At 44.0% G+C, this 24,768-nt stretch overlaps 1 protein-coding gene and 1 long non-coding RNA gene across 2 annotated transcripts; both read right to left on the minus strand.

Moving 5' to 3' along the window:
* Nucleotides 1-3,112: 3,112 nt before the first annotated feature.
* Nucleotides 3,113-3,994, minus strand: LOC310868940. The gene is made up of 2 exons (XR_014570113.1): nucleotides 3,873-3,994; nucleotides 3,113-3,714 (listed from the first exon to the last, which is right to left on the minus strand). It is a non-coding gene; the product is annotated as an uncharacterized lncRNA (long non-coding RNA).
* Nucleotides 3,995-4,016: 22 nt separating this feature from the next.
* Nucleotides 4,017-23,334, minus strand: LOC310868752 (scavenger receptor cysteine-rich type 1 protein M130-like; the record flags this gene model as incomplete). The annotated part of the gene is made up of 13 exons (XM_083779212.1): nucleotides 23,309-23,334; nucleotides 21,942-22,106; nucleotides 20,912-21,120; nucleotides 18,157-18,333; nucleotides 17,340-17,488; nucleotides 17,141-17,234; nucleotides 14,592-14,624; nucleotides 11,463-11,771; nucleotides 8,442-8,729; nucleotides 7,734-8,042; nucleotides 5,141-5,440; nucleotides 4,492-4,887; nucleotides 4,017-4,039 (listed from the first exon to the last, which is right to left on the minus strand). The coding sequence occupies exons 1-13, from the start codon at nucleotides 23,323-23,325 to the stop codon at nucleotides 4,017-4,019; spliced, it is 2,469 nt and encodes an 822-aa protein (XP_083635338.1). The 5' UTR covers nucleotides 23,326-23,334.
* Nucleotides 23,335-24,768: the final 1,434 nt, after the last annotated feature.

The following is a 24,768-nucleotide window of genomic DNA, read 5'->3' on the forward strand; positions in this document are numbered from 1 at the left end:
GTCAAACATGTGTTCTCTCTGCAGTAAATAAATAATCTGTCTGTATGCGATGATCTGACCATTATTATTTTGATTACACTGTCATGCTCGTTTGAGGACAGGTAGAGAGCAGAGCATAGTAAAGTTCGAGGTAACACACCAGTGAATCACTGATATCTGATATGTTTGATGTATGTAATTTCCAGCAGAGCCCCGCCCACGCTTCAACATCACCACGTGTTAAAATACCTTCTACCACTGGTGAATAGTGAAGAAAAGTGGGGGGGAAAAGCAGAGCTGGTCTAAAGTGCAGCAGGTAGATATATTTAATTATGAGTGAATAAATAGATGTGCAGCAGAAGCTGTCCCTCAGTCTAGTCTGTTTAGCATGCATGTGATACTCAGAGTAATCTAGTAAGAGTGGCGACACGCTTTGATCTTGCCGCAAAGCCCGGGTGCCTATGCTATATAGTTCCAATCATTGCTCCTATGGCTGGAACTATCCCATTGAGATAGGATGAGCACTTCCGCATTCCATTGTTACATTTACAAGGGGAGTCAACAGAGTGTCATTACTCTCTCTCTACTAGATTACAGATGGCGCCTGCCTCATGTTCATATTCTTCCTATTACTTATGTAAGGATGAGGATGTCTCTTGTTGCTTTGTCTGTTCACAGTTCATTATGCATTATATACTGCATGTCATGCTGTTTACAAGTTTGTCCACCAGGGGATGGTCATGTAACACATTCTAGGTTTAGCTCATGATCAGTTTAGCAGTAGTCTCTCAACAGACTGTTGACTGGCAAAGAGGGTGCTGTTTTTCCTTTATTGTTTGACGATGGGTTCTCAGATTGTGTTAGCAGCAGGGGGGCAGTCAGACAGATATTTTGTGAAGCCACTAAGGAAATCGGGATTTCCTGAAAGTTCATATAATGGCCTGTTGTGGCGCTGTCATTGGACCCAGAAAAACCCATATCCTATAGAAGTCCATGTATTTGGGCCCAACTTCACCTAGACTGTATTACCTTAATAAACATGGTCATGAATACTTTCTGCTTCCAGTCACTAGCTTAAAGTCTCATTTCTAAAATGAATGAATTATGGTCCTATTTATTAAAAAAATGTCGCGTATGTTCTGAGTGGCGTGGCTACCGTTACAGTCTATGATCGGGATTCCCCTCCCACTCGAGTCAAAATAAAAACCAACGGAGAAGAAGGGGGGAAGTCCCGCCTCGTTGTCTGGGCCAGCCAATGGCCAGCTGGGCCCAAACGGATCTAGAAAGATGGCGACTTACAATACAAGGACTGACTGGCTTCATTTTACGTTCATGTTAGACCCGGAGAACGCTTTGTCCATATTTTTTACAGTCTATGGTTAGCAGAGACAGTGGTGGCCCTGCTGATGTTTAACTTCTACATAAAATAGAACCAGAACCTACTGTACATGCCAATGCATCCATAGGCTACTAACATTATAACATAGACACAAATAGCCCTGTCTATAGTCCAGAAGACTATATCTCATTTGGCCAGGGGGACTGAGAACAAAATGCATTTATTATCAGATAGAATGAACACATGTTTTGCATATATTTTCCAGTGGCCCCGGCCTCAGTGCCAGGAACCCCCCTGAAGATGATGGAGAGGTATTATGATTATTTAGGATTCTTCATTGTTCTTTGCTCTGGTGTAACGTGTGCGCTGTGATGTTTTCACTCTGCATTAATTGTTTTTGTGTTGTTTTGAATGAAAATGTGTTTGACGAGGATCTTCCATGGCCAAATCCCTCTTGAAAAGGGTTAGTGTGTAATCCACGTTGGCACTTTAAATTGTCAATAAAGTATTTTATCTATGTTAAAAGGTCAGTTTAGTTACCGTAGCAGCATTCGGTTTAGATATGTTGAAAACACTGTGTGTCTTCTGCTGCTGCTGTTGGATGTGTTTGTGTTCATGGTAACCGATGGGAGCTTCCTCTACTACACACAACACATTGTGGAGAGAACGTTCTTCATTTTCAGGACTTTTGTCTTTATTTCAAAAGGCACAAAGAAAAAAGCATTACATTATCTCATCAATTCAAACTGTATGAATAGTTAAGTGACAACCGTCGACTTTACAGTAATGAAGGTGCATTCAGTTCCAATGCGCTTTGAATGGGTTTCATGCCTTCATAATGGACTATATGTACAGTATACCAACTTCAATGAGGTGTTCATCCAACAATAGAGATAAGTAACACAAAGAAAAGGATACAATACAAAGTAAAGTTGCTTAACTGTGATTTAAAAAAAATCTTTAAATCTTTAAATCTTAAAGAAAAAGAACAAAAACATGGTAATATATCACATACATAAAAATTGTTATCATGAATCATACGTAAGCAAACAACCTAACAGTGGAATATCTATATAATGACGCTATGCGCATACACTATACTATAGAGTGCTACTGTATGTGCTATCTAACATGCTATCTAAGTTACATAAGTTGAGCCTATGCAAAGGAACAATAACCTCCTATTTACACTATGGCTTACTGCTCATAACAAACACTGTTCTGTAAAAAATATATAAACAAAACACATATCATAAAATGGAGGGATTACACATTAGCTTGAATGACAATGCAAGATTATTCATATTAATACCATAACCGCGTAAAATATGTAAAAGTAACAATTGTATAGCAACCACTGACCATAGCCCTTCATCAAGTTGACTATTTTAATTATTAAAAAACTATTTACATGTCTGTCCTCGTTTAGCTTTGGTCTGTGTGGACTGGGAGGAATTATTTCTATTTACAACCACAAACACCAGGTAAAGTACAGTACTTGTTCTTCTGTCTGTCTGTTCCTGTCAATCATTTTTTTATTTTATTTTTTGCCCATTTTTATCCCCAATTTCTATTTACAACCACAAACACCAGGTAAAGTAAAGTACTTGTTCTTCTGTCTGTCTGTTCCTGTCAATCTTTTTTTATTTTATTTTTTGCCCCTTCTTATCCCCAATTTCTATTTACAACCACAAACACCAGGTAAAGTAAAGTACTTGTTCTTCTGTCTGTCTGTTCCTGTCAATCTTTTTTTATTTTATTTTTCCCCCCTTTTTTGCCCCCCCCCCCCCCCCCCCCCACACACACATTTCTGTACATTGTCACAAGCTCACCTGGAGATCATACCGGGAGGATGTAGAGCCTTCATCTTACTACTACTTAGGATTATGTGCAGTGACTATACAGTATATATATCACCCTCCCCGCCCGGCTTCTCTACCCCGAACATGGGCCAAATGTGTTTGTGTAGATGCTCGACAAAGCCAGATGAGGTGGATTCGAACCCCCCTAGACTCCGCAATGGTGGGCACAGCTACTTTACTGTGCCACCCGAGCGTCTCAAGTGTCTATGGGGCCTGGACTCCTGTCCCAGCACTGGGTCCAGCTTCAACAACTCCTTGTTGATCTATCTCTTCATACTGGTGGTATTCTGTCTCCTCACTGGGCCCAGCAGCTTCAACAACTGCTTGTTGAACTATCTCTTCATAGTCTGAGTCTTCTGCCTCTTCAATGGGGCCAGATTCAACAACTACTTGTTCATCTATCACGTCATACTCGAGGCCAGATTCAGAATGAGAACTATCAACATTATAATACTCAATATCAATGTTCTCATTTTCGACATTATAATGAACCGTCGCAGTGTCCCACACTCCTGCATTATGTCTTCTGCTGGCCTGGAGAAACACAGAAACACCCAACGTTAAGTCACTGAATCACGTCTGGCTGAAAACCCTCCTATCTCTCTATTGTTTGTTTGTATGAAGACACTTGAACTCTGGTTTAACTGTCATTTATGTACATTCCAGTCTTGTGTTGTGTAAAGATGTATTACCTTCCAGAGACAATAGAGGGCATGGATGGGTACCAGCACCAACAGCAGCACCACCACCACCACAGTGACTGTAACTCTGCTGCTGTCGTCCTCAGGTGTCAGAGGGACTGTAGGAGGGACTGTGAAAAATAAAACATCATCAAATCATGTAAGAACATTTGATAAACCTTCATGTTTGATTGAATCATGCCTGACGGAGATTCATATTGTGAGTTTAACCCATTTAGACCTGAGGCCGATTCAAAATCAGTTTTCTGAAAAACCTGTGTTTCTATGTCAGTGGTGCTCAGCCTTTTTCATGTCAAGGACCCCCAGAATTATCTGTATTTGGCCCAAAAGATGTTGTTCCAGGGACCCCCCCCCCATCCCCCCCGCCACCAGAAGCAAAGATTTGAGTTAAAAACATTCACTCTGAAAGAATATATATTCAAAGAATTGAGCCACATTTTCAAGATTCATCAAAAATAGCAGACCTGCAAGCTCGTAGCGTGGCACTCGGTGACGCGCTACGAGCTTGTAGGTCTGCTATTTTTCAACAGCTAAAGTATAACATTAACGCTTAAAACACCAAAAGGGGTTCCCGCCCAGAATGGTTTAAAGGTAATTTCATTCAGGTTACCTGTGACGGTGAGAGAGAGGATGTCGCTCTCAGAGGAGACATTGTGAGAAAACACGTTGGTGTGATTTATAACAACGTCGACGTGATAAGCACAGCTGTAATTCCCTTGGTGGCCGGGGCCTGCTTCGAAGAACAGGAAGTTGGCAGAGTGATTGACAGCTGGCTGGGTGTGGTTGTGTGTGCTGTTGGCTCCAGCGAAGGTGAGGTGGAAGGAGCCGTCTGGGTACTGTGGCAGGATGGAGCAGCTGATGCTGAAGTTGGAACCTTCCAACACCTGCTGCCCCTGCTGCTGGCCCTCAGAAACCCCATTCAGAGACACCTGCTGCCCCTGCTGCTGGCCCTCAGAAACCCCGTTTAGAGTGGGGAAGACGCTGATGTTTGGCTTAAACAGAAGATCTGTAACAAGACACGAGTGATTGAATTATAGTACAGCAGATATTTACATTTACAGTATAGAGTAGCCAATGAGATGGAACCAAGATTATAGATCCAACATATTGTATGGCTTTCTGTATGGCTTTTGCTGAAATTAGACGATGCAAAAAATGTTGTTTTAAATTCATTCAGAAAAAGAAACATCCTGTTTCTATGCTGTAGATAGGTAGGTTAAGTGAGTAGGCAAGTAGACAGACGTCACTGTTTGTGTTACCTGAACAGATCACCTCCAATGTGACAGTGGAATTCTCAGACAGTGTCATTCCACACTCCCTCAGTGAAGCCTCGGTTCCAACACAGTCAGCTGTGATCCACCACACAGGTTGAACCGTTGAAGCAGGACTCCTTTGTGTTGAAACGTCAGATCCACAGTCCATCTGCCTACACACGACAGAGGATGACTCCAGGTTCCAGTCGGACTGACCATCCACGGGTCTCCAGTCTCCCTGGTGTTGCATCTCCAGTACACCACTACAGTTACTGCTTCCTCCCACCAGCCTGACGTCATCAGGCTCTGTACAGAGACAAGACCGTTACAAACCATTTAGAGCAGACATGCCTTGTGAGCCGAAAGTGTTCAGTTCTCCCACTCCATGTTAATGGATGGTGGTGTTCTGTTGGGACGCATACTTTGGTTAGACATAGCATTGGTCCGACTGGATTAAGGTTGGTGAGGGGTGCGTTAAGACGACCGGATTAAAGTTGGTGAGGGGTGCGTTAAGGGTTGGGAGAGGGTTAAGGTTAGGTTTAGGTGTGCTGCCCCGTGGGAGGTTAGGGTGAGGGTGAGGGTTTGAGATATCAGACCAATGGTATGTCTAACCAAAAGCATATACCCGTTCTGTTAACAGATGGTGGGGATCTATTCCTAACACTGTCTAACACTAACACATGGTGAGCTGTCACTCCCAAGACGGCAAACGGGTGACTTCTTGTAACGGAATTGACCAAACGTCAAACTCAAAACTCAAACTTTGAGCACGGAATATCTGCAATTTATATATAACGGGTGTCCCTGGCTGTGGCACACCCGTTATGCCATGCTCAGCCAATCACAGCGCATAATAGGAATAACGGCACAGCTTCCAGCCAATCACAACGGCCAACCACATCGCCAATGTCGGCGCCATACATGGTTAATTTTGCTGCAATTCCGTCCTCAAATTTTGGCGGTATAGATGGTAATTTTCCCTCCTCATATTTTGAGGACATTACTAAAATGATTAGATTATACCTGAGCAGGTGAGTCCAACAGTCTTGTCAGGTGAGCAGGTGGTGTTTCTAGTTGAATCTGACCTTCTACAGTCCAGGAGAACAGACTCGTTGCCTTCACACTGGAACTCTTTGGTCCACATTGAAGCGTTCACCTCTCCATAGAGCGCCCCCTGGAGGACTGAAGGAGCCCCGCAGCCAAGATCCCTACAGACCACCTCTGCATCCTGCTGGTCAAAGTCATCTTCACACACTGAGACCCACGACTGGTTAGACTTCACCTCGACTCTGCCTGAACACACACTGGTCCCATTCACCAACCTCACAGAATCTGGAGAGAGAGAGAGAGAGAGAGAGAGAGAGAGAGAAAGGAGGAGGGAGAGAAGGGGGGTGTCAATGTACGTGTATCTTATTAAGGGCAATTATTGCAACATGTTTCAACACGCACGCGCATGCACGCACACACGCAGTGGAGTTGTGTAGGTGAAGTGGAGTGCACATTATTGTAATAGTGGAGGTCACTGTTTATGTGTTTTACCCGAACAGAACACCTCCAGTCTCTCAGTGGAATTACGAGACTCCTTTGCTCCACACTCCCTCAGTGAAGATTGAGATCCAACACATGGAATCTTCCACACAGGTTCAACGGTTGCATCAGACCTCCTTTGTGTTGAAACAGCAGAGCCGCAGTTCAGCTGTCTACACACTACAGATGATGACTTCAGGTTCCAGTTATAAATAGAACCCGCTGGTCTCCACTCTTCCTGGTGTTTCACCTTCAGGATACCAGAACAGTTACTGGTTCCTCCCTCCAACATGACGTCACCAGGCTCTGTACAGTGGCAAAAAAGAAAATTAACTACTATTACTTTCATTGTTAAATAGGAATGTGAATTACAAGTATAGTTGGTATTTTACTGTTTTATCTCAGGCTAGCAATGTCATTTTCATGTTTTAAACTAGAAATATGTGCTCCTCTGCATGAGCACAGGACTCCACCGACAATATAGACCGATTCACAGAGGGTTTCCTGGGTGCGGCCATTACTGAGGGTGTACCATTGAGTACTGCAGCACTGATTAGCTACACCTGGCCTACGGAGCACCTGCTCCATGGATTACCCCTCAGTAATGGCCGCGCCCAGGGCACCCCTCTGTGAATCGGTCTATAGTAGAGGTCAATCTTAGCCAATCAGGATGACATGTGAAATATTGGACAAGTCTCCCTTGATGACATTACTATAGAGGTAATCAGGGCCGCTGCTGGCCATTTGGGTGCCCTAAGCATAACATATTTGTGGTGCCTTGTGCTTTGTGGTGCGGTGCTGGATTACTTCTTCAATTCGACCAATTCCACAATTCAATTGGACTACGGTGGCAGCAGGAAGTACAAGGTAATAGCCTAAATAGCTCCAGTTTTACCACCTTGGATGTGATTTCTCATCCCATCAGAATCAAAGTAATCACAGACATGACAGTGTCTGCAGCTAGAGTACATTCCACTCACTGCACAGGGAAGTGAATGATGCCAGGCTGCAGGTGACCACAAACCAGTCACATTATGTGAAATTATTATGTTCTTTTCTAGATTATTATTACCTGAGCAGGCGAGTCCAACAGTCTTGTCAGGTGAGCAGGTGGTGTTTCTAGTCGAGTCTGAGGTTCTACAGTCCAGGAGAGCAGATTCGTTGCCTTCACACTGGAACTCTTTGGTCCACATCGAAGCGTTCACTTCCCCATAGAGCGCCCCCTGGAGGACTGAAGGAGCCCCGCAGCCAAGATCCCTACAGACCACCTCTGCATCCTGCTGGTCAAAGTCATCTTCACACACTGAGACCCACGACTGGTTAGACTTCACCTCGACTCTGCCTGAACACACACTGGTCCCATTCACCAACCTCACAGAATCTGGAGAGAGAGAGAGAGAGAGAGAGAGAGAGAGAGATCATTTTAATCCTAGAACATTACACTTTTCCAGGACTGCTCCGCTCATCTCTGAAATGCCATTTTTTTAAGAGTGGGGATTCTTAGTTGAGACCATTCAAGAATACATTTTCCAACATCACTGCGCACAAATAAGGAGTTGTCTAAATGTAATAACTAACTTTTTGTGTATTCATAATTCTTAACATGTCTCTGTAATGGACGGTCAGGACTCGGTAACCTATTAATATGTGAGCATTTTGTTGGTGGTACTTTATTTCGTACTTTAGGTTAATACAAGTAAAGAATGTGTAGCCCTCAGTGGCAAGGGAGGTGTGTGTTCTGTGTGACAGACAGACAGACAGACACCTGAACAGGTGTTACCTGAACAGATCACCTCCAGTCTGTGGGCTGAAGTATAAGACGCATTTGTTCCACAGTCCTTCAGTGAAGACTCAGAGCCAACACAGGGAGATGTTATCCACCATACAGGTTGATTTGTAGAACCAACCAGTCTTAGTGATGAAACAGCAGAACCACAGCGTAGCTGTCTACACACTACAGATGATGACTGCAGGGTCCAGTCAGAATCATCCACTGGTCTCCACTCATCATGGAGTTTCATCTCAAGTTTTCCAGCACAGTTACTGGTTCCTTCCACCAACCTGACATCTGTACAGAGACGAAAGTAAGCAGTAAAAACAAAATTAGAAAATGCATTACTTTCATTTTAAGTAATGGACACAAAAGATGCTACACATACTCGGAGTCGGATCATATAGGATACCGGATAAGTTTGTGAAAACTGTGGCCGAGTCTTACACACAGTCTGTCCTGCAGGGGACACAGAAAGCACCACCGGTACGTTCCAAAAATATCTGTCAACCTAAATCAGAGTAAGTAAAGGGGCAGTGGATCAGGGGATAGAGTGGCCGGTAGAGTAGCCGGTTCGATGCTGGGTTCCCCCAGAGTTAGTGTAGGTTCTAAGTAGGTTAGACTAAAGGTGGTTGCACACCGGCCGCGTTTTTCGGAAAATCGATAGAAACGCAGCTAAAAATCCGAAAAACGCGCTCGGTGTGTGGGGACCTTAACTCTGCCATCGGTGTGTGAATGTGTGTGTGAATGGGTGAATGTAATGCACAATCTATGTAAAGCACTCTGGATAAAAGCACCATTTACCATTTAAAGCAAATCACACGCATGTTGAAAAGAATGCTAATTAAAGTTATTGAAATGAGACGCTGCTGTCATAGGAGGAGGAGGCAGAGGAGATGGGTCAGGTGGGTGTGTCCACATTTTAACACATACTGTACACCAGCGTTACTCAACCCGCGGGCCGCATGCGGCCCCTGCTTCATGTCTCTGCGGCCCATCGTGGTCATGCCAATGAAATGATAGTTTTTGTACTTTCAGTGTGGGGAAAGCATTTGCAATCGTGATGAGATTCAGCTGATATAGGTATCTGTTCTATTCTATTTTATGTTGTTCGTTTCATTAATGTATTTAAGTATTCTTTTAGTTTGAGTATATATTGGCTTTACTGCATCATTGCACTGGTTACAATTTGTTCTAGATCCTAGTGTTCATTTAAAATGAGATATTCCTCTAAATCTGGGTAGTAAAACAGAAAAGAATCAGGCCACAGCCCTGGCTCTCCTGGTCCCTCTGCACGTCCCTGATTACCTGAGCAGGCGAGTCCAACAGTCTTGTCAGGTGAGCAGGTGGTGTTTCTAGTTGAGTCTGACCTTCTACAGTCCTGGAGAACAGACTCGTTGCCTTCACACTGGAACTCTTTGGTCCACATCGAAGCGTTCACCTCTCCATAGAGCTCCCCCTGGAGGACTGAAGGAGGCCCGCAGTCAAGCTCCCTACAGACCACCTCTGCATCCTGCTGGTCAAAGTCATCTTCACACACTGAGACCCACGACTGGTTAGACTTCACCTCGACTCTGCCTGAACACACACTGGTCCCATTCACCAACCTCACAGACTCTGGAGAGAGAGAGACAAAGTGTGTTCAACATTTTCATTCATTAAAGGTAGGCTACAACAGATGAAAACATGAGGACACACACACGCACACACAATTTATAATGTAGGCATTTAGCAGACGCTCTTAACCCATTCAGGACGGGAACCGTTTTGGTGTTTTAAGCATTGTGTTATACTTTAGTTATTGAAAAGTGCAGCACTAGCTTGTAGATCTGCTTTTTTTCTAATCGTGAAAACGTGTGCAAATCTTTGGATTTAAATTATTTCAGAGCAAACGTTTTTATTTCATATGTTCGCTTCTGGGGGGGTCCCTGGAACAACATATTTTCAGATATGCCAGCCACATACATATAATTCTGGGGATCCTTGACATGAAATAGTTTGAGAACCACTGACATAGAAATGTAGGTTTTTCATTTGTAAAATAGTCCTCAGGTCTAATTGGGTTAAATTAATCCAGAGCGATTTACAGTAAGCAAGAACAACACAGTAATACAGCAAATACATAACACACACACACACGCACACAGATAGACATGAATCAACGGATGGACAGACGTATGGGGACAGACAGACAGACAAGCCAGATCAATTTAATAGCAGACTGTACAGATTACTGTTATTGTTGAAGTATTGTTTGTGTTACCTGAACAGATCACCTCCAGACTGGCAGAGGAGCTGTCAGACCACATTGCTCCACACTCCCTCAGTGAAGACTCAGTACCATCACAGGAAGGTATAATCGACCATACACCAGTCTTATCAGCAGAACTACTTTGTGTCGACAGAGCAGAGCCACAGTCTATCTGCCGACACACTACAGATGCTGCCTTCAGGTTCCAGACAGACTGACCAACCCCTCGTCTCCATTCTCTCTGGTGTTTGATCTCCAGTCCACCAGTACAGTTACTGCTTCCTCCCACCAACCTAACATCATCAGGCCCTGTACAGAGACAAGTGAGAATACCGTAAGTACAGTTAAACAAAGTACTATTACTTTTCCTTACAAACAAATACTAACAAAGCGTGTAGATTGTTATGTCAGGCTATCGAAACCACATCCTTGTGTTTGTTTTCTGTTTGAACTGATTCTAGCCCCTCCCACGTCCAGAGTCTGTGTCCATAGTCGTGTCATAGTGTCTGAGCAAATAGACAATGTGTCTAATTTTACGTCATGCTGATGTGCCCCTCACTTCACATGGGTGTGATTTTTCAACTAAGATTTTGGTTTGAAAAGCATGTAACCTTTGTCCTATTTTTGTCCAGCTATGTCCAGCTTTCAGTGTTTAACATTGGAGACAAAAGTGTGTAAACCCAAACATTGAGGACACAAATTGTAATTGGCCGGAATGTGATGATGTATGATGATAAGAGCGCCCCTCACTTACACACGGGTGTGATTTGTATTATTACCTGAGCAGGTGAGTCCAACAGTCTTGTCAGGTGAGCAGGTGGTGTTTCTAGTTGAGTCTGACCTTCTACAGTCCAGGAGAACAGACTCGTTGCCTTGACACAGGAACTCTGTGGTCCACATTGAAGCGTTCACTTCTCCATAGAGCGCCCCCTGGAGGACTGAAGGAGGCCCGCAGTCAAGCTCCCTACAGACCACCTCTGCATCCTGCTGGTCAAAGTCATCTTCACACACTGAGACCCACGACTGGTTAGACTTCACCTCGACTCTGCCTGAACACACACTGGTCCCATTCACCAACCTCACAGACTCTGGAGAGAGAGAGAGAGAGAGCGAGAGAGAGAGAGAGAGAGATAGATCATTTTAATCAAGAACATTAATGAGAATCATTTAAATAGAATGAAGGCGTGAACGAAGTATGCCATTGTTACAGGAGGCTATTGATCTGTTATCAGCTAGGCAAAGCAGTAGCCATGCAGTGGGAAATCAGCTTTCGATGGGCACAGTCTAAGATGAAATACATATCGCTTTTGTGAGGCAGGTTGTCGCAGACCCCCAGTGAATGGGCTCCAATTTTGACAACCCGTGCCCTGCACGGTCCATAGACCGTCCAGTCACCAGCGATTATATCAGAATACAAACCAGACCCGCCCCACCTGTCAAATTAGGGACCCGTTGTAAGCCCTGCTACCCGTGATTACATACAGTAAATAGCCTACAGCCAGTCACTCAATTTAAAACGGTGTTAAAATGCTTTTAACACAAGACAGCAGCCGTCAACCATAGCGGTACATTCAGTGGTCAAGTTCGTTCATAAATCTACACGTCAAGTGAAGAACGGAGGAGTGAGCTTTCCATATAGCCACGCGCCAGAAGTGCGTACATGCAGTACGCACGTGTCGTTGTTTGCATTGTCAGATGATTTTTATTTGAAGGTTAAACAGGATGATAAATGTGTTTTTGTGAGTTAAGTCAACTGACCGGCGTGCTGTGTTAAGTTACGTGCTAGTGCTATGAGGATGATATCCCAAAACACCCTCCCGGTCATAAAACATATGTTGGACTCGGGCCGTAAATTAAAGCCCTTTATAAGTTTGCAGCATGTGTGTGTGTGTGTGTGTGTGTGTGTGTGTGTGTGTGTTGTGGTATTCACTGTGTGGCAGTGTCTGGCCAGCAGCTACGATCCGAATCTCTGGTGTTTACACAGAAACGCTAATAAACAACTTAAATGTTAAAACAGGCGTTGTGGTTGTGTGTATATGCTAATGGTCAATGCCCGTGTGCAGAGCAATTGCTCAAGCCACTGAGGAGAACCATCCAGAACAGACAGGAGTGACTGCCTCACTGACCGGTTTCCTTATTATAGTAGGATAGGATAGTGAAGGTAGCAGATCTACAAGCTCACAATGTGTCACATCGGAACATGTTGTGAACTTGTAGATCTGCTATTTTCACTGTATTTGAAAGTGCATTTAAGTGGTTAAACTTTTCCCTTCCTAGAGATGTCTTTGAAATGTAGTGGAGTAAAAGTATACAAAAATAGAAGTACTTAAGTAATAGTACTCAATACAAGTAAACATACTTTGCTACTGTCCACCACTGTGCATAACAGACACGGACATGAGTTTCAAGACAGACAGACAGACAGACAGACAGACAGACAGACAGACAGACAGACAGACCAATTAAATGAACTGTACAGATTACAGTCATTGCTGAAGTGATTGTTAGTGTTACCTGAACAGAATACCTCCAGGATCGTACGGGAAGTATCAGACGTCTTTGTTCCACACTCCCTCAGTGAAGATTCAGATCCATCACAGGACACTGTCATCTTCCATACCGGTTGTGTTGAAGCAGAACTCCATCGTGTTGAAACAGCAGAGCCACACTCCATCTGCCTACACACTACAGAGGATGACTGCAGGGTCCAGTCAGACCGACCATCCACAGGTTTCCAGTCTCCCTGGTGTTGCGTCTCCAGTCGACCAGTACACATACTGCTTCCTCCCACCAGCCTGACAGGCTCTGTACAGAGACAAGGGAGTAAGTAGTACAACAACGTTTTATTTCATCAAAAACTAAAAGTGTCGTTATCTCAGAGAGTCAGTGTCTTTGTGAATATCTTCAATATATTTAAGTTGATACTTTTTGAGTGGTGTAACCACTCCTATACCATAATAACAGTCACAAAAAGGCCAATATAACTGCATGAGGAACGCTTTAAACTATTTATTTATGAACATGGAAAACTCTCCCTCTCTCTCATCTGTGCATAAACCCTTGTTTCTCTTCTGTCTGTGCGTAGGGGACAAATTGTTACGGCTCACTTAACCGTCACAAATCACATCCATGTACTGTGACAATGTGCACGTGCAACACGCGTTATCACACTAAACACAATGTGCACGTGCAACATTAACATGGAGTTGTAAACATTGACATGGAGTTGTAAACATTAACATGGAGTTGTAAACATTGACATGGAGTTGTAAACATTGACAACTGCTTTGACAGCAGGGGGAGGCGGGGCTGTGTGTTATTTGCAGAGCCCTCCATACCTAGCGTAATGAACATATAGACAGTTGCAACCATTTTCTTTCTAACAGCAAATTATGAAGTGGTTATTGTGGCGATTTATGAACTTAATATGTATATACGGTATATATATATATATATATATATATATAATAATTACCTAAGCAGGTGAGTCCAACAGTCTTGTCAGGTGAGCAGGTGGTGTTTCTAGTCGAGTCTGAGGTTCTACAGTCCAGGAGAACAGACTCACTGCCGTCACACTGGAACTCTGTGGTCCACATTGAAGCGTTAACTTCTCCATAGAGCGCCCCCTGGAGGACTGAAGGAGCCCCGCAGTCAAGCTCCCTACAGACCACCTTTGCGTCCTGCTGGTCAAAGTCATCTTCACACACTGAGACCCACGACTGGTTAGACTTCACCTCGACTCTGCCTGAACACACACTGGTCCCATTCACCAACCTCACAGACTCTGGAGAGAGAGAGAGAGAGAGAGAGAGAGAGAGAGAGAGAGAGAGAGAGAGAGAGAGAGAGATTTAATTAGAAGAAGCTCTTGGTCTATCTATAATCTATGATGATTTGTAATCTTTGTTTACCTGTTGTGTTGTGTGTTTGTTCAGCCTGGAGAGCTGAAGGGAAACAAATAACACAATCAATTAGCTTCACAACAGAGAACGTGGATTGTCTCTATTACTCTAATACATTGTCTCCACCAGGTCGGGCGTTACATTTCGACCCGTAACTCAATTGAATCAAAGGTTGTACAATCACTGACATTCCCTGGATTCCTTGGATCATGACAACTACCCACACAGTCAATGCCCACCTCAGAATGAGTATCAGAATCAGATGGGAACTTGCGCAGAAAGTTTCAAACACCCAGTTCTCTTTTCTCATTGGACAATATTTTCCCCCAGCGATGGGATCCACGCAAGACGTTAACGTCACCAAAGGCCAGCTAGCTGGCCCTGGCACTTGAAAGAAGACGCCCAGCAGGGAAAACTTGAAATCTGATTGGCTAAGGAACCTGTCAATCTCTATATTGCTCCCATTCATTTCAACAGCAAGGGGATTCAGTGGAGTTTATGAAGGCCTTACCCGGAGACAACAAAAGGAAATAATCCCATTGGTTAAAAGATACCATGCGCTGTTGTACCTGCACAGAATGGAAGCAGAGCATCCAGCCTGTCTGAGTGAGAAATAGTGCAGTGGCAGCGAAATAAATACAATATATAATATTTGTTAAAAAGAAAAACTTTATAAATTTCTGCATTAGGAAAGTGCAGGGCCAGCAGAGAAGGCCTTGCTGGCCCACCACTAAAATAAATGTGTTTCAATCAGCTACAGAGCGACACTACATGTGCTGTGCAGCGACGTTGTCCCACTCCCCAAACTATGTGTATATTTGTATTGGTGGATATCTGCTTCGTGCCTGTTCCTGGAATATAGCTATTTTAACTAAGTTTCAAATGGCATAGTGGACGGACGACACATTTTGTTTCACTACCGTGAACAATCCTCAAATATGAAGTGCGTCAGGAACAAAGTGAGGGGTACATTGTTCCTGCCGCACTTCATATTTGAGGATTGTTCACGGTACATTACGGTATAGTATTACTTCCTAGCATGTATAGCCTATAGTTCAAAACTTCAAACGGCCACCATCAAACTGTATAGGCTACAGTGAGTAAGAAAAATCTCTGCTGTGTGTCGTTAAAGGACATTTATTATCACCTGGCTTTCAGACAGAAGTATCCTACATAAACTGATGTCTTACCAGATAAACCGTGATGGCATGAATGATGAGGCCAGCTGCTGTGCTAGGTTACCACTGTTGTTGGACCAATCATCACTAAACACGCAGGATGACATAAGTACCTAAAAATACCCTGAAAGATGTATTCTAATCGGCCACCAAGGGTTGCTACCCGGTGCACAGGAGGTGTGCAGGTATACAAAATATAAAATTAGTAAAAAGGTGCTCCTGGATCAATCGGGATAACACATGTATGAAAGCGACAAGACCGGTATAGGTCGAAGCATGTCGGTTTAATAAAGTTTTCCGCCTTTTTAACTAATCTCCGCTTTTTTCTACAAATGCACTGACTATAATGAATTGTTTAGTCCAAACATTACAACTCACAGGACATGTTTCATAACACTGTGTGTACAGTTCTTTTGTAATTGCCCAACAGGGGAAGCCATCAGTTCTAAATGTGTGTGTGCACTGTGCATGGACTTGACCGAAATGTGGCCTTAAACCCATTCAGGACGGGAACCCCTTTTGGTATTTCAAGCATCATGTTATACTTTAGCTATTAAAAAATAGCACATCTACAAGCTCATAGCGCGGCACCGAATTCTGGGCTATACGAGCTTGTAGATCTGGTAATTTTGAAAAATCGTGAAAATGTGGCGCAAATCTTTGAATATATATGAATGAGTGAACGTTTTTAACTCAAATCTTTGCTTCTGGGGGGTCCCTGGAAAGACATATTTTCAGATGGGGGTACATGGCGAAATACAGATAATTCTGGGGGTCCTTGACCTGAAAAATGTTGAGCACCACTGACATAGAAACACAGGTTTTACAGAAAACTTTTAGGATTTAGAAGCCATTTGTTTTTAATTGTTTACATTAGTAGGCTATTTTATTATTATTTTTTTTTTTACATTGTTTGTATGGTCTGTTGGTTGTTTTAAAATGGACCTCTATTTCATTTTTACCAATAGATTGTACTCAAAAAGGACTCATAGCACGACACAGAGTGCCGTGCGCGCTATGAGCTTGTAGATCTGCTATTTTTGAAAAATCGTGAAAATGTGGCGCAAATCTTTGACTATATTATATTCTTTCAAAGTGAACATTTTTAATTCAAATATTTGGAACAACATATTTTCAGATGGGGGTCCACGGCCAAATGCATATTATTCTGGGGGTCTTTGACAGGAAAAGGTTTGAGCACCACTGACATGCAGAAACAGGATTTTAAGAAACTGTCATGAATTAGAAGACATTTGTAGTTATATATTTAATGCAGGTGTCAGAAACAGTTAAAGGACATTGGAGTACAAAGTAATACTAAGTGTAATCAGTGTAAAGACATGTAGTAAGATGTGTTTCAGTCTCTGAGTCTCTACTCACAGCAGTCTGCAGGTTCGTCTGAGCCGTCCCCACAATCATCTGCCGTGTCACACTTCCACCACAACGGAATGCACTTGTAGTTCTTACAAGCAAACTGACGGGAGAGACGACACACATCTTTAGAATGACTATCGACAGCAGACACGAGACCTATAAAGACATAAACGCGTATAACACAAGTGAACTGGAGGTGAATCACCTGGCTGGCCGTGCAGCTGGACATGCACTGCTTGTTGTCCGCTGCCAAGTAGAAGTAGGTGGGACAGGAACACTTGTAGCCTCCTCCAGGTGAGAGCAGACACAGGTTACTGCATCCTCCATTGTTGGTCTGACACGGATGAGCAGACACTGCAGGAAAACATGTACACATGTAATGAATATGAGAGCCCTGAATACTACTACTATACTACTATGATACAATACTACTACTACTACTATTATGTTACAATACTGTTTAGGGGTGCACAGTTATGAATTTATAATGACCGATATCCGATCTCCCATTATTTGCAGGGTCATATCTGCCGATACCAAATCTGACCAATTCCGATATTATACAGAGGGCCACAATGGAAACAAGCCTATAGGTCCTCTAGGGGCTTGGCCCAAAGCCAATCAATACATACTGTAGCCTATACTCTTTTTCCAAGTGTGAATGAATTAATATGAATGAATGAATTAAATGTAGAATTTTTAATTTATTTTGCTGGTGTAAACCGATGAAATAATCTGGATTATTTTGAGACCGATCCGATACCAATATGGCATTTGTATGGCCGATGTGGCCAATTCCGATTATACTATACTAATACTGTCTATTACTACTACTATGTCACAATATGACTATTATTATTGTTGCTGTTGTTGTTGTTATTATTATAGGGTGTATTTATACTGTATACGTAATGCTTTTCAAAACAGATCAGATAATAATACAATGATAGACAGTTAATATTAGTCATAAAACATTATGCAGAGTCATAATGAGAGGGTTGTGTACAGTAGGTGGTACAGACCCTCAGGTTGTTGATATGGGTGGTAGATCTGGATGTCCCATGGACGGTTCAGGTTTCTGATGAGTGTGGTGGGGTTGGTTCCCTGAGTCTTGTGAGCTCTGGAGATGGAGCCGGTGCTCCAGTAGATGTACTCCTCAAACAGGGTAATACCAAAGATAAATCTGTCCTGACGCAGAACTACAGACACACAAAACCAAAAGTGTCAGAATATTATGTAATAGCAGTAAGACTATTTATAATAAGATATACAATGTTTTAGTAAAGTGTACTCTGAAGTAAATCATGTTCTTACTGCTTTAATTACTTTTTCTTCCACTACTCATGGACAACATTTACAAAAGCTGTTCTTGAACACAGTCAAATCTGGAGCATTCCTTTATCACAGAGTGTAAAATGGACCTGGAATTGTGTAATTACAGTGTCTTCAAAATGTTGCCCACAATATGTATCAGTATGTGAGTATGATGTGTGTGTGTGTGTGTGTGTGTGTGTGTGTGTGTGTGTGTGTGTGTGTGTGTGTGTGTGTGTGTGTGTGTGTGCGCGTGTGTGAGCGTGCATGTGAGCGTATGTGCGTGCTTGCGTGTGTGGCTGCGTGCTTACATACGTGGCTGCGTGCATGCCTGCGTGCGTGAGTGTGTGGCTGCGTGTGTGTGTGTGTGTGCATGTGTGTGCGTTTGTGTGCATGTGTGTGTACGTGTGTGTACTGTACACGTGTGTATGTGTGTGTGTGTGTGTGTGTGCGCATGCGTGAATTATGCCTTACATATTAACTGCACACTGGTGTCACTCACCAAGAATAGCAGATCTACAAGCTCACGACGCGTCGCATTGTGAGACTGTAGATCAGCTATATTTGGCTCTCTATGATTTGTGTTGACCAAAATATTTGTAAAAATGGCATCCATGAATCCCCATACTAAGGGAAGTTGTATTTATACAACGTAGTTTCGGGAGAAGAGGCCTCCTTCCGCTCGACCTTAACCACTCCCCCCTCCTTATCAATCACTCCCCTCCTTATCAAACCCACCTGCCTGTCGTTATCACCTGGCCAATCCTGCAGCCACAATCACCACAGTATAAATACACCTGTGCGCCAACATCTACCTGTTCTCACTACGTGATCCAGAACCTTCAGACAAGCAGAATCCCTTCTCGCTCCGTCTCCAACCTCACCTCAGCATACAGAACGTAAGCGTCACATTGTTTTGACAACCTGTCACTCGATCCACGCCGATCAAATTGCTAAATACGATCAAAGCTAAATATCACTTGTTTACTTGTTTAATTTACTTGTTTACTTGTTGTGATTCAAGCCGTAACTACTTGTGTTCGTGTCCTACATTGAACAAAAGTGCTGCTTAGCAGTGGCGCATATCGCTCGTTTTCTTTCTCTCTTTTTCTTCACCCAAAAAAGAAAAGAGAGAGGAAACCGCAGCGCCGCTGCAGCGAAAAATCCATAAAATGGATTCTCGAGCTGGAGCTTCACGCCTCCGACAGCGAGGACGTTCTATCTACGTCAGGAAGCTCCAGGCGTGCCTACTCGTCTGCCATCCCCGACACCGGCACGTCAAGCTCGTGCTCGGTCCCGCCGGCACAGCCAAGACCGAGCAGCAGCAGCAGCCGCGCTACGTCCTCTCGGTCCTCCTTCTCCGTCGCCCCCGTCATCGCCAGCCTCGGCCAACTACACCTGTCAGTCGCCGACTGGACGGTGGACGGGCTCCAGCGCCTTCTCACGGCCAGAGGAATTCCATTCCAGAGGACCGACCGAACGGCGGCATTGTTCACATTGTGGCTGGCGAAACCGTCAAGCCGCTCTGGACGCGGCCCCGCCCCCTCCTGCTTCCCGGCAGCAACAACAGGCACGTGCCCGGCCCACTTCCCCCTCCCCCCTCCCTCACACACACGCCGGCCGGTGCACGCATGGCCTGCTACAAACCGCCCTTCCTCCCCCTCCCCCCCCCCCCCCACAAGCACGCTGGCACGTGCGTCAATGGACCTAACCCTAGAATGCATATTCCTCCTCGCCTTCTTCTGGTTCCTGCGCTGCGCAGAGTTCACATCCTCCTCCGCCCGTTACGACCCTTCCCGTCATCCTAGCCTCTCCGACATCACCTTCCACTCCTCCGACTCCCTCACTTTCACCCTCAAACACAGCAAGACAGACCAGCTCGGGCGTTCCTCAGCAATCCACCTCTTCCGTACAGATCCCCCTCTCAGCCCCTACGAAGCCATTCTCCATCGCCACCCGCTCCTGGTTCCACAAGCACCTCCGCCGAATCCTCGCTCTGTCCGGCCTTCCCTCCCAGCTCTACTCCGGCCACTCGTTCCGCATCGGCGCAGCCACCACCACGTCTATAGGCGAGGCCTCTCGGACCACCTCATCCGAATCCTCGGCCGCTGGTCCTCCCAAGCCTACCAGTCCTACATCAGGACCAACATCTCAGACGTCCAAAACGCCCATCTGCACCTATGCCGCCTATAAACCCTCTCCCCATTCTCGAGGATCCTCACTCGCGTCCCTTCCTCCAGTCCCGCACTCGTCTCCCAGCCAGCTCTTTTTGGGGCAGAGACGCCCGCTCTCCGAGCGCGCATACATACACGGCGTCCTCTCCCGAGACCACACCCCCATCCTGAGTCTCTTACTAAGTGAAAATGTGTGTGTGTGTGTGTGTGTGTGTGTGTGTGTGTGTGTGTGTGTGTGTGTGTGTGTGTGTGTGTGTGTGTGTGTGTGTGTGCGTGCGTGCGTGCGTGTAACCTGTGTGTCTGTTGGTTCCATCCAGGTTGGCAAACTCAATGCTGTTCCCCCCCATGGTGCTCCAGTATATGTGATCATTGATGTAGTCTAACGTCAGGCCCACGGGCACGGTGATCTCATCCTTCATTATGATGCTCCTGTTGGTGCCGTCCATCCCTATCCTCCCTATGTGGGGGTTGTTGCTGCCCCAGTCTGCCCAGTACAAGTAGCTGTCAGAGGAGACACTGTGTCAGGTCACTATTCACAACAAATCACACATACAGTACTGTCTGTACAGCAGTGGTTCTCAAACATTTTTGTCTCAGTGCACCTCGATCGGCAAAATAACGTTTTCGTCAACCGCACCCCTGAATTGCATTGTTACTTTATAGAACCTTTATGTCATTTTACGGTACGTAAACCATGCAAATAACTTCATACTTGACGTTTACTTTAAACACTTGAACTTCAGCATCCCTATTCTGGGGGGAACATACACCAAAAATAGCTGATCCACAAGCTCACACAACATGTCTCTGTGAGACGCGTTGTGTGAGCTTGTAGATCGTATATATATACTCATGTGATACATCCTAGTCTTGTACAAAAAAATAACTAATGTGACTTTTATTTAACTAGATCTGCAAGACTGTTAATTATGTTGTGTAGTAAACTAAAATAGGACTAAAACAAAATGCTGTGTTGTTCAAAAGACTAAGACTAAATCTTTAAAAATGTACACTGCATTAAGACTAAGACTAAGATTAAAATAATAAAAGACCACAATATTTTGATATTTAGTCGACTAAGACTAAACAATTTCAGAAGACTAAAATAGGACTAAAACTAAATGGTGTTATTCAAAAGACTAAGATCAGAATTTGCAGTCAAAATTAACAGTGCTGCCAAGAGGTACAACAAATAAATATGATGCAATGTCATCCGTTTAGCTTTTAGATGTAAATCCAGTCTTCTTGTATCTGTGGTGTTTCACAGGACGGTTGATAAAGTCAGTGTAAGGTTCATGATCACCACACCACAGTACACTTACCCGTAGCGTACATCCACAGCCATGGAGACTGGCGCCTCCAGGCCGGTGTTGACCAGGACTGTTCGGTACGCCCCGTTTAGTTTGGACACCTCTATGGTGTGCTGCACAGTGTCACTCCAGTAGAGGTTTCCTCCCACCCAATCAACAGCCAGAGCCTGTGGTGCACTGAGTGACGTGTGGAGGACCTGTCAATGAGACATACATTCACTCTGGATATATACTGTGCAAAAAGCTTGGAATACGGATGTGTATATTACAGGAAACTCCCGTTAATCTTTCCAACAAACTCCCATAAACTCCCGTATTGTACCATCACACCTGTATATTACCGTATATATATATTACATGTATATGCTGCTAAACTTGAGGTTTATGGGCAAAATACAGTTCCCGTAATTGCCCGTTAACTCCTCTTTTCACGCAGTGCTCACCACGTTTTATTTTTCTATTTGTAAGTAATTTGTTCAACATATTAATATCACAGGATATTGTAAAAAGAGCATATTGTCTACTCAACCTTTCTGCTTGTTTGCACAACTCTCAGCACTTAAGCCTTATTTCATAATTTGGCTTTTTGAAAATAGCAGGTCTATACATGCTATAAAGCTCACAATGCATTGTGACATGATGCGTTGTGAGCTTGTAGATCTGCTATTTTCTAACTATGTTGAATATTTTCAATAATGAATGTTATTATTTATAACATCATAACAATCTAAATCTACAAAGTAACTAGTAACCAGTGGTGGACAAAGTACTCAAGCCCAGTATACTTGAGTCAAAGTATAGATACTCAACTACGTATACTGTAGATACGTAGTTGAGTATACATATAGCAAGTATACATTTCTCTATAAATGTGTACTTGAGCTAAAGTACTGGCGTACTTGTAGCCTATACTGTATAGTGTGTACATAAATAATTTGTATCAATGCATTGCTGTATTTAGACCCCCCCCCCCCCCACACTCCCCCATCCGGCCCAATCCACCACCACCTTCAAAACAATATCAATGGTAGTGAAAATAGCTGATCTACAAGCATCACAACGTGTCCTGATGCGACGCGGTGTGAGCTTATAGATCGTTAATTCAGAATGTACCTTCCTAGAAATGTAGTCAAAAGTACAATATTACGTCTTTGGAGTACCAGGCCAGTATGTATGTATTAGGAAATATAAATACTTGGGAAATTACACGTATACCTTACAGTGTTTAATATGTACAGTACTTGAGTACAAATACTTAGTTACCACCACAGTTACCACCACACTGTCTAACAACAGTGATATTACAAAGCATTTTGAATACAAGTATAACCATTTTCTGACATTATTTCACTTCCCATCTGTGTATTTGTCACACTGACCTGGACGTCACTGCCATTGATGTGCATACGACTGATCGTCTTGGTGGGGAGATCTGATGACCCTGAGAACCCTTCTGTCCAATAGACCATCTGCTGCTCGTAGTCAAAGTCCAGAGCCCTCACTCCATTCAAGTCCTGTCACAGCACAGCAGTTAGTTAGTTAGCAGTTAGTCTCTGACAGGTGGAATACATTCCGACATGTCAAAAGCAGTGTGTGAATTGTATCAAATCAAATCATCCTTTATTTATAGCACATTTAACACAACCGAAATTGACCAAAGTGCTTCACAGGAAAGAAAAAACATTTAGAGCAAATAACATTTAAAGCAATTTACATCAAGTAGAACCAGATACATGGCAAATGAGGCAAACATGATACATGGACAATATAGGAATATATATATTTAGATTACATTAAAGTACGTTTTAACCCATTCTGAACGGGAACCCATTTTGGTGTTAGCATCATGTTATGCTTTAGCTATTGAAAAATAGCAGATCTACAAGCTACAAGCTACGAGCTTGTAGGTCTGCTATTTTTGAAAAAATCAAAGAACGACTGACATTTTTTAGAATCTGATCTCAGGTCAGAATGGGTTCATCAGACCAGTGTGTGTCCCAGTGGAAACCTTGTATGAATCTGATCTCAGGTCAGAATGGGTTAAGTAAGGATTTAATAATCTCGATGGATTGGGCAGCTCTAATACAGGGGGGGGGTTGTTCCACAGCTCTGGGGCCGCCACCGCTAAAGCGCGGTCACCTCTTGTTCTGAGGGTTCAGGTGGTTGGCACAGTCAGCAGTGATTGGTCAGCAGACCTCAGAGCTCTGGGAGGGTTGTAGCGCTGTATACGTTCAGCCATACAGGGCAAGAGATTTAACCCATTTAGACCTTATAGACCTCTCAGTGTCTCTCAGTGGTGCTCAACCTTTTTCATGGCAAGGACCCCCATCTGAAAGTATGTAGTTCCAGGGTCCTCCCAGAAGCAAAGGTATGAGTTAAAAACATTCACTGCGAAATAATATATTGTGGGATGTCACATGACAGCGGGCCGTCAGAGCGCCACCCCAACGAGAGTCAGTGGAGCGTCAGAGGCGGAGCCCAGCTCAGAAGACAGCGACCCGCCCTGGGTCACGTGATTGACCACACGTATCTACCCGTCTTCCTCCTCAATCAGAGCAATTACACAACAGCCGCGCTGTGCGCGTAATGCTTGAAAGGTAGGAAACAGATGAACGCTCCGCCTCATTCTCCACTGACTCACGGAGGGAGCACTGACGTGGCAATCTGGTGGTAGGTCTCCACAAACACACATCCCCTCACTGTTGTCACTTGTTCAGACTCTGTGCTAATAGTGTTTCTCATTACACAGGCAACCCCGGGATGGAGGAATCCTGAAGAGGAACCCAGATGGAAATAACACTCCTGAAGGAATAGGAGTGAGAGGAATTATAGACTGTTT

This window comes from Protomyctophum parallelum (genome assembly GCF_964188405.1).
Source record: "Protomyctophum parallelum genome assembly, chromosome: 13".
NCBI classification, from domain to species: Eukaryota; Metazoa; Chordata; class Actinopteri; order Myctophiformes; family Myctophidae; genus Protomyctophum; species Protomyctophum parallelum.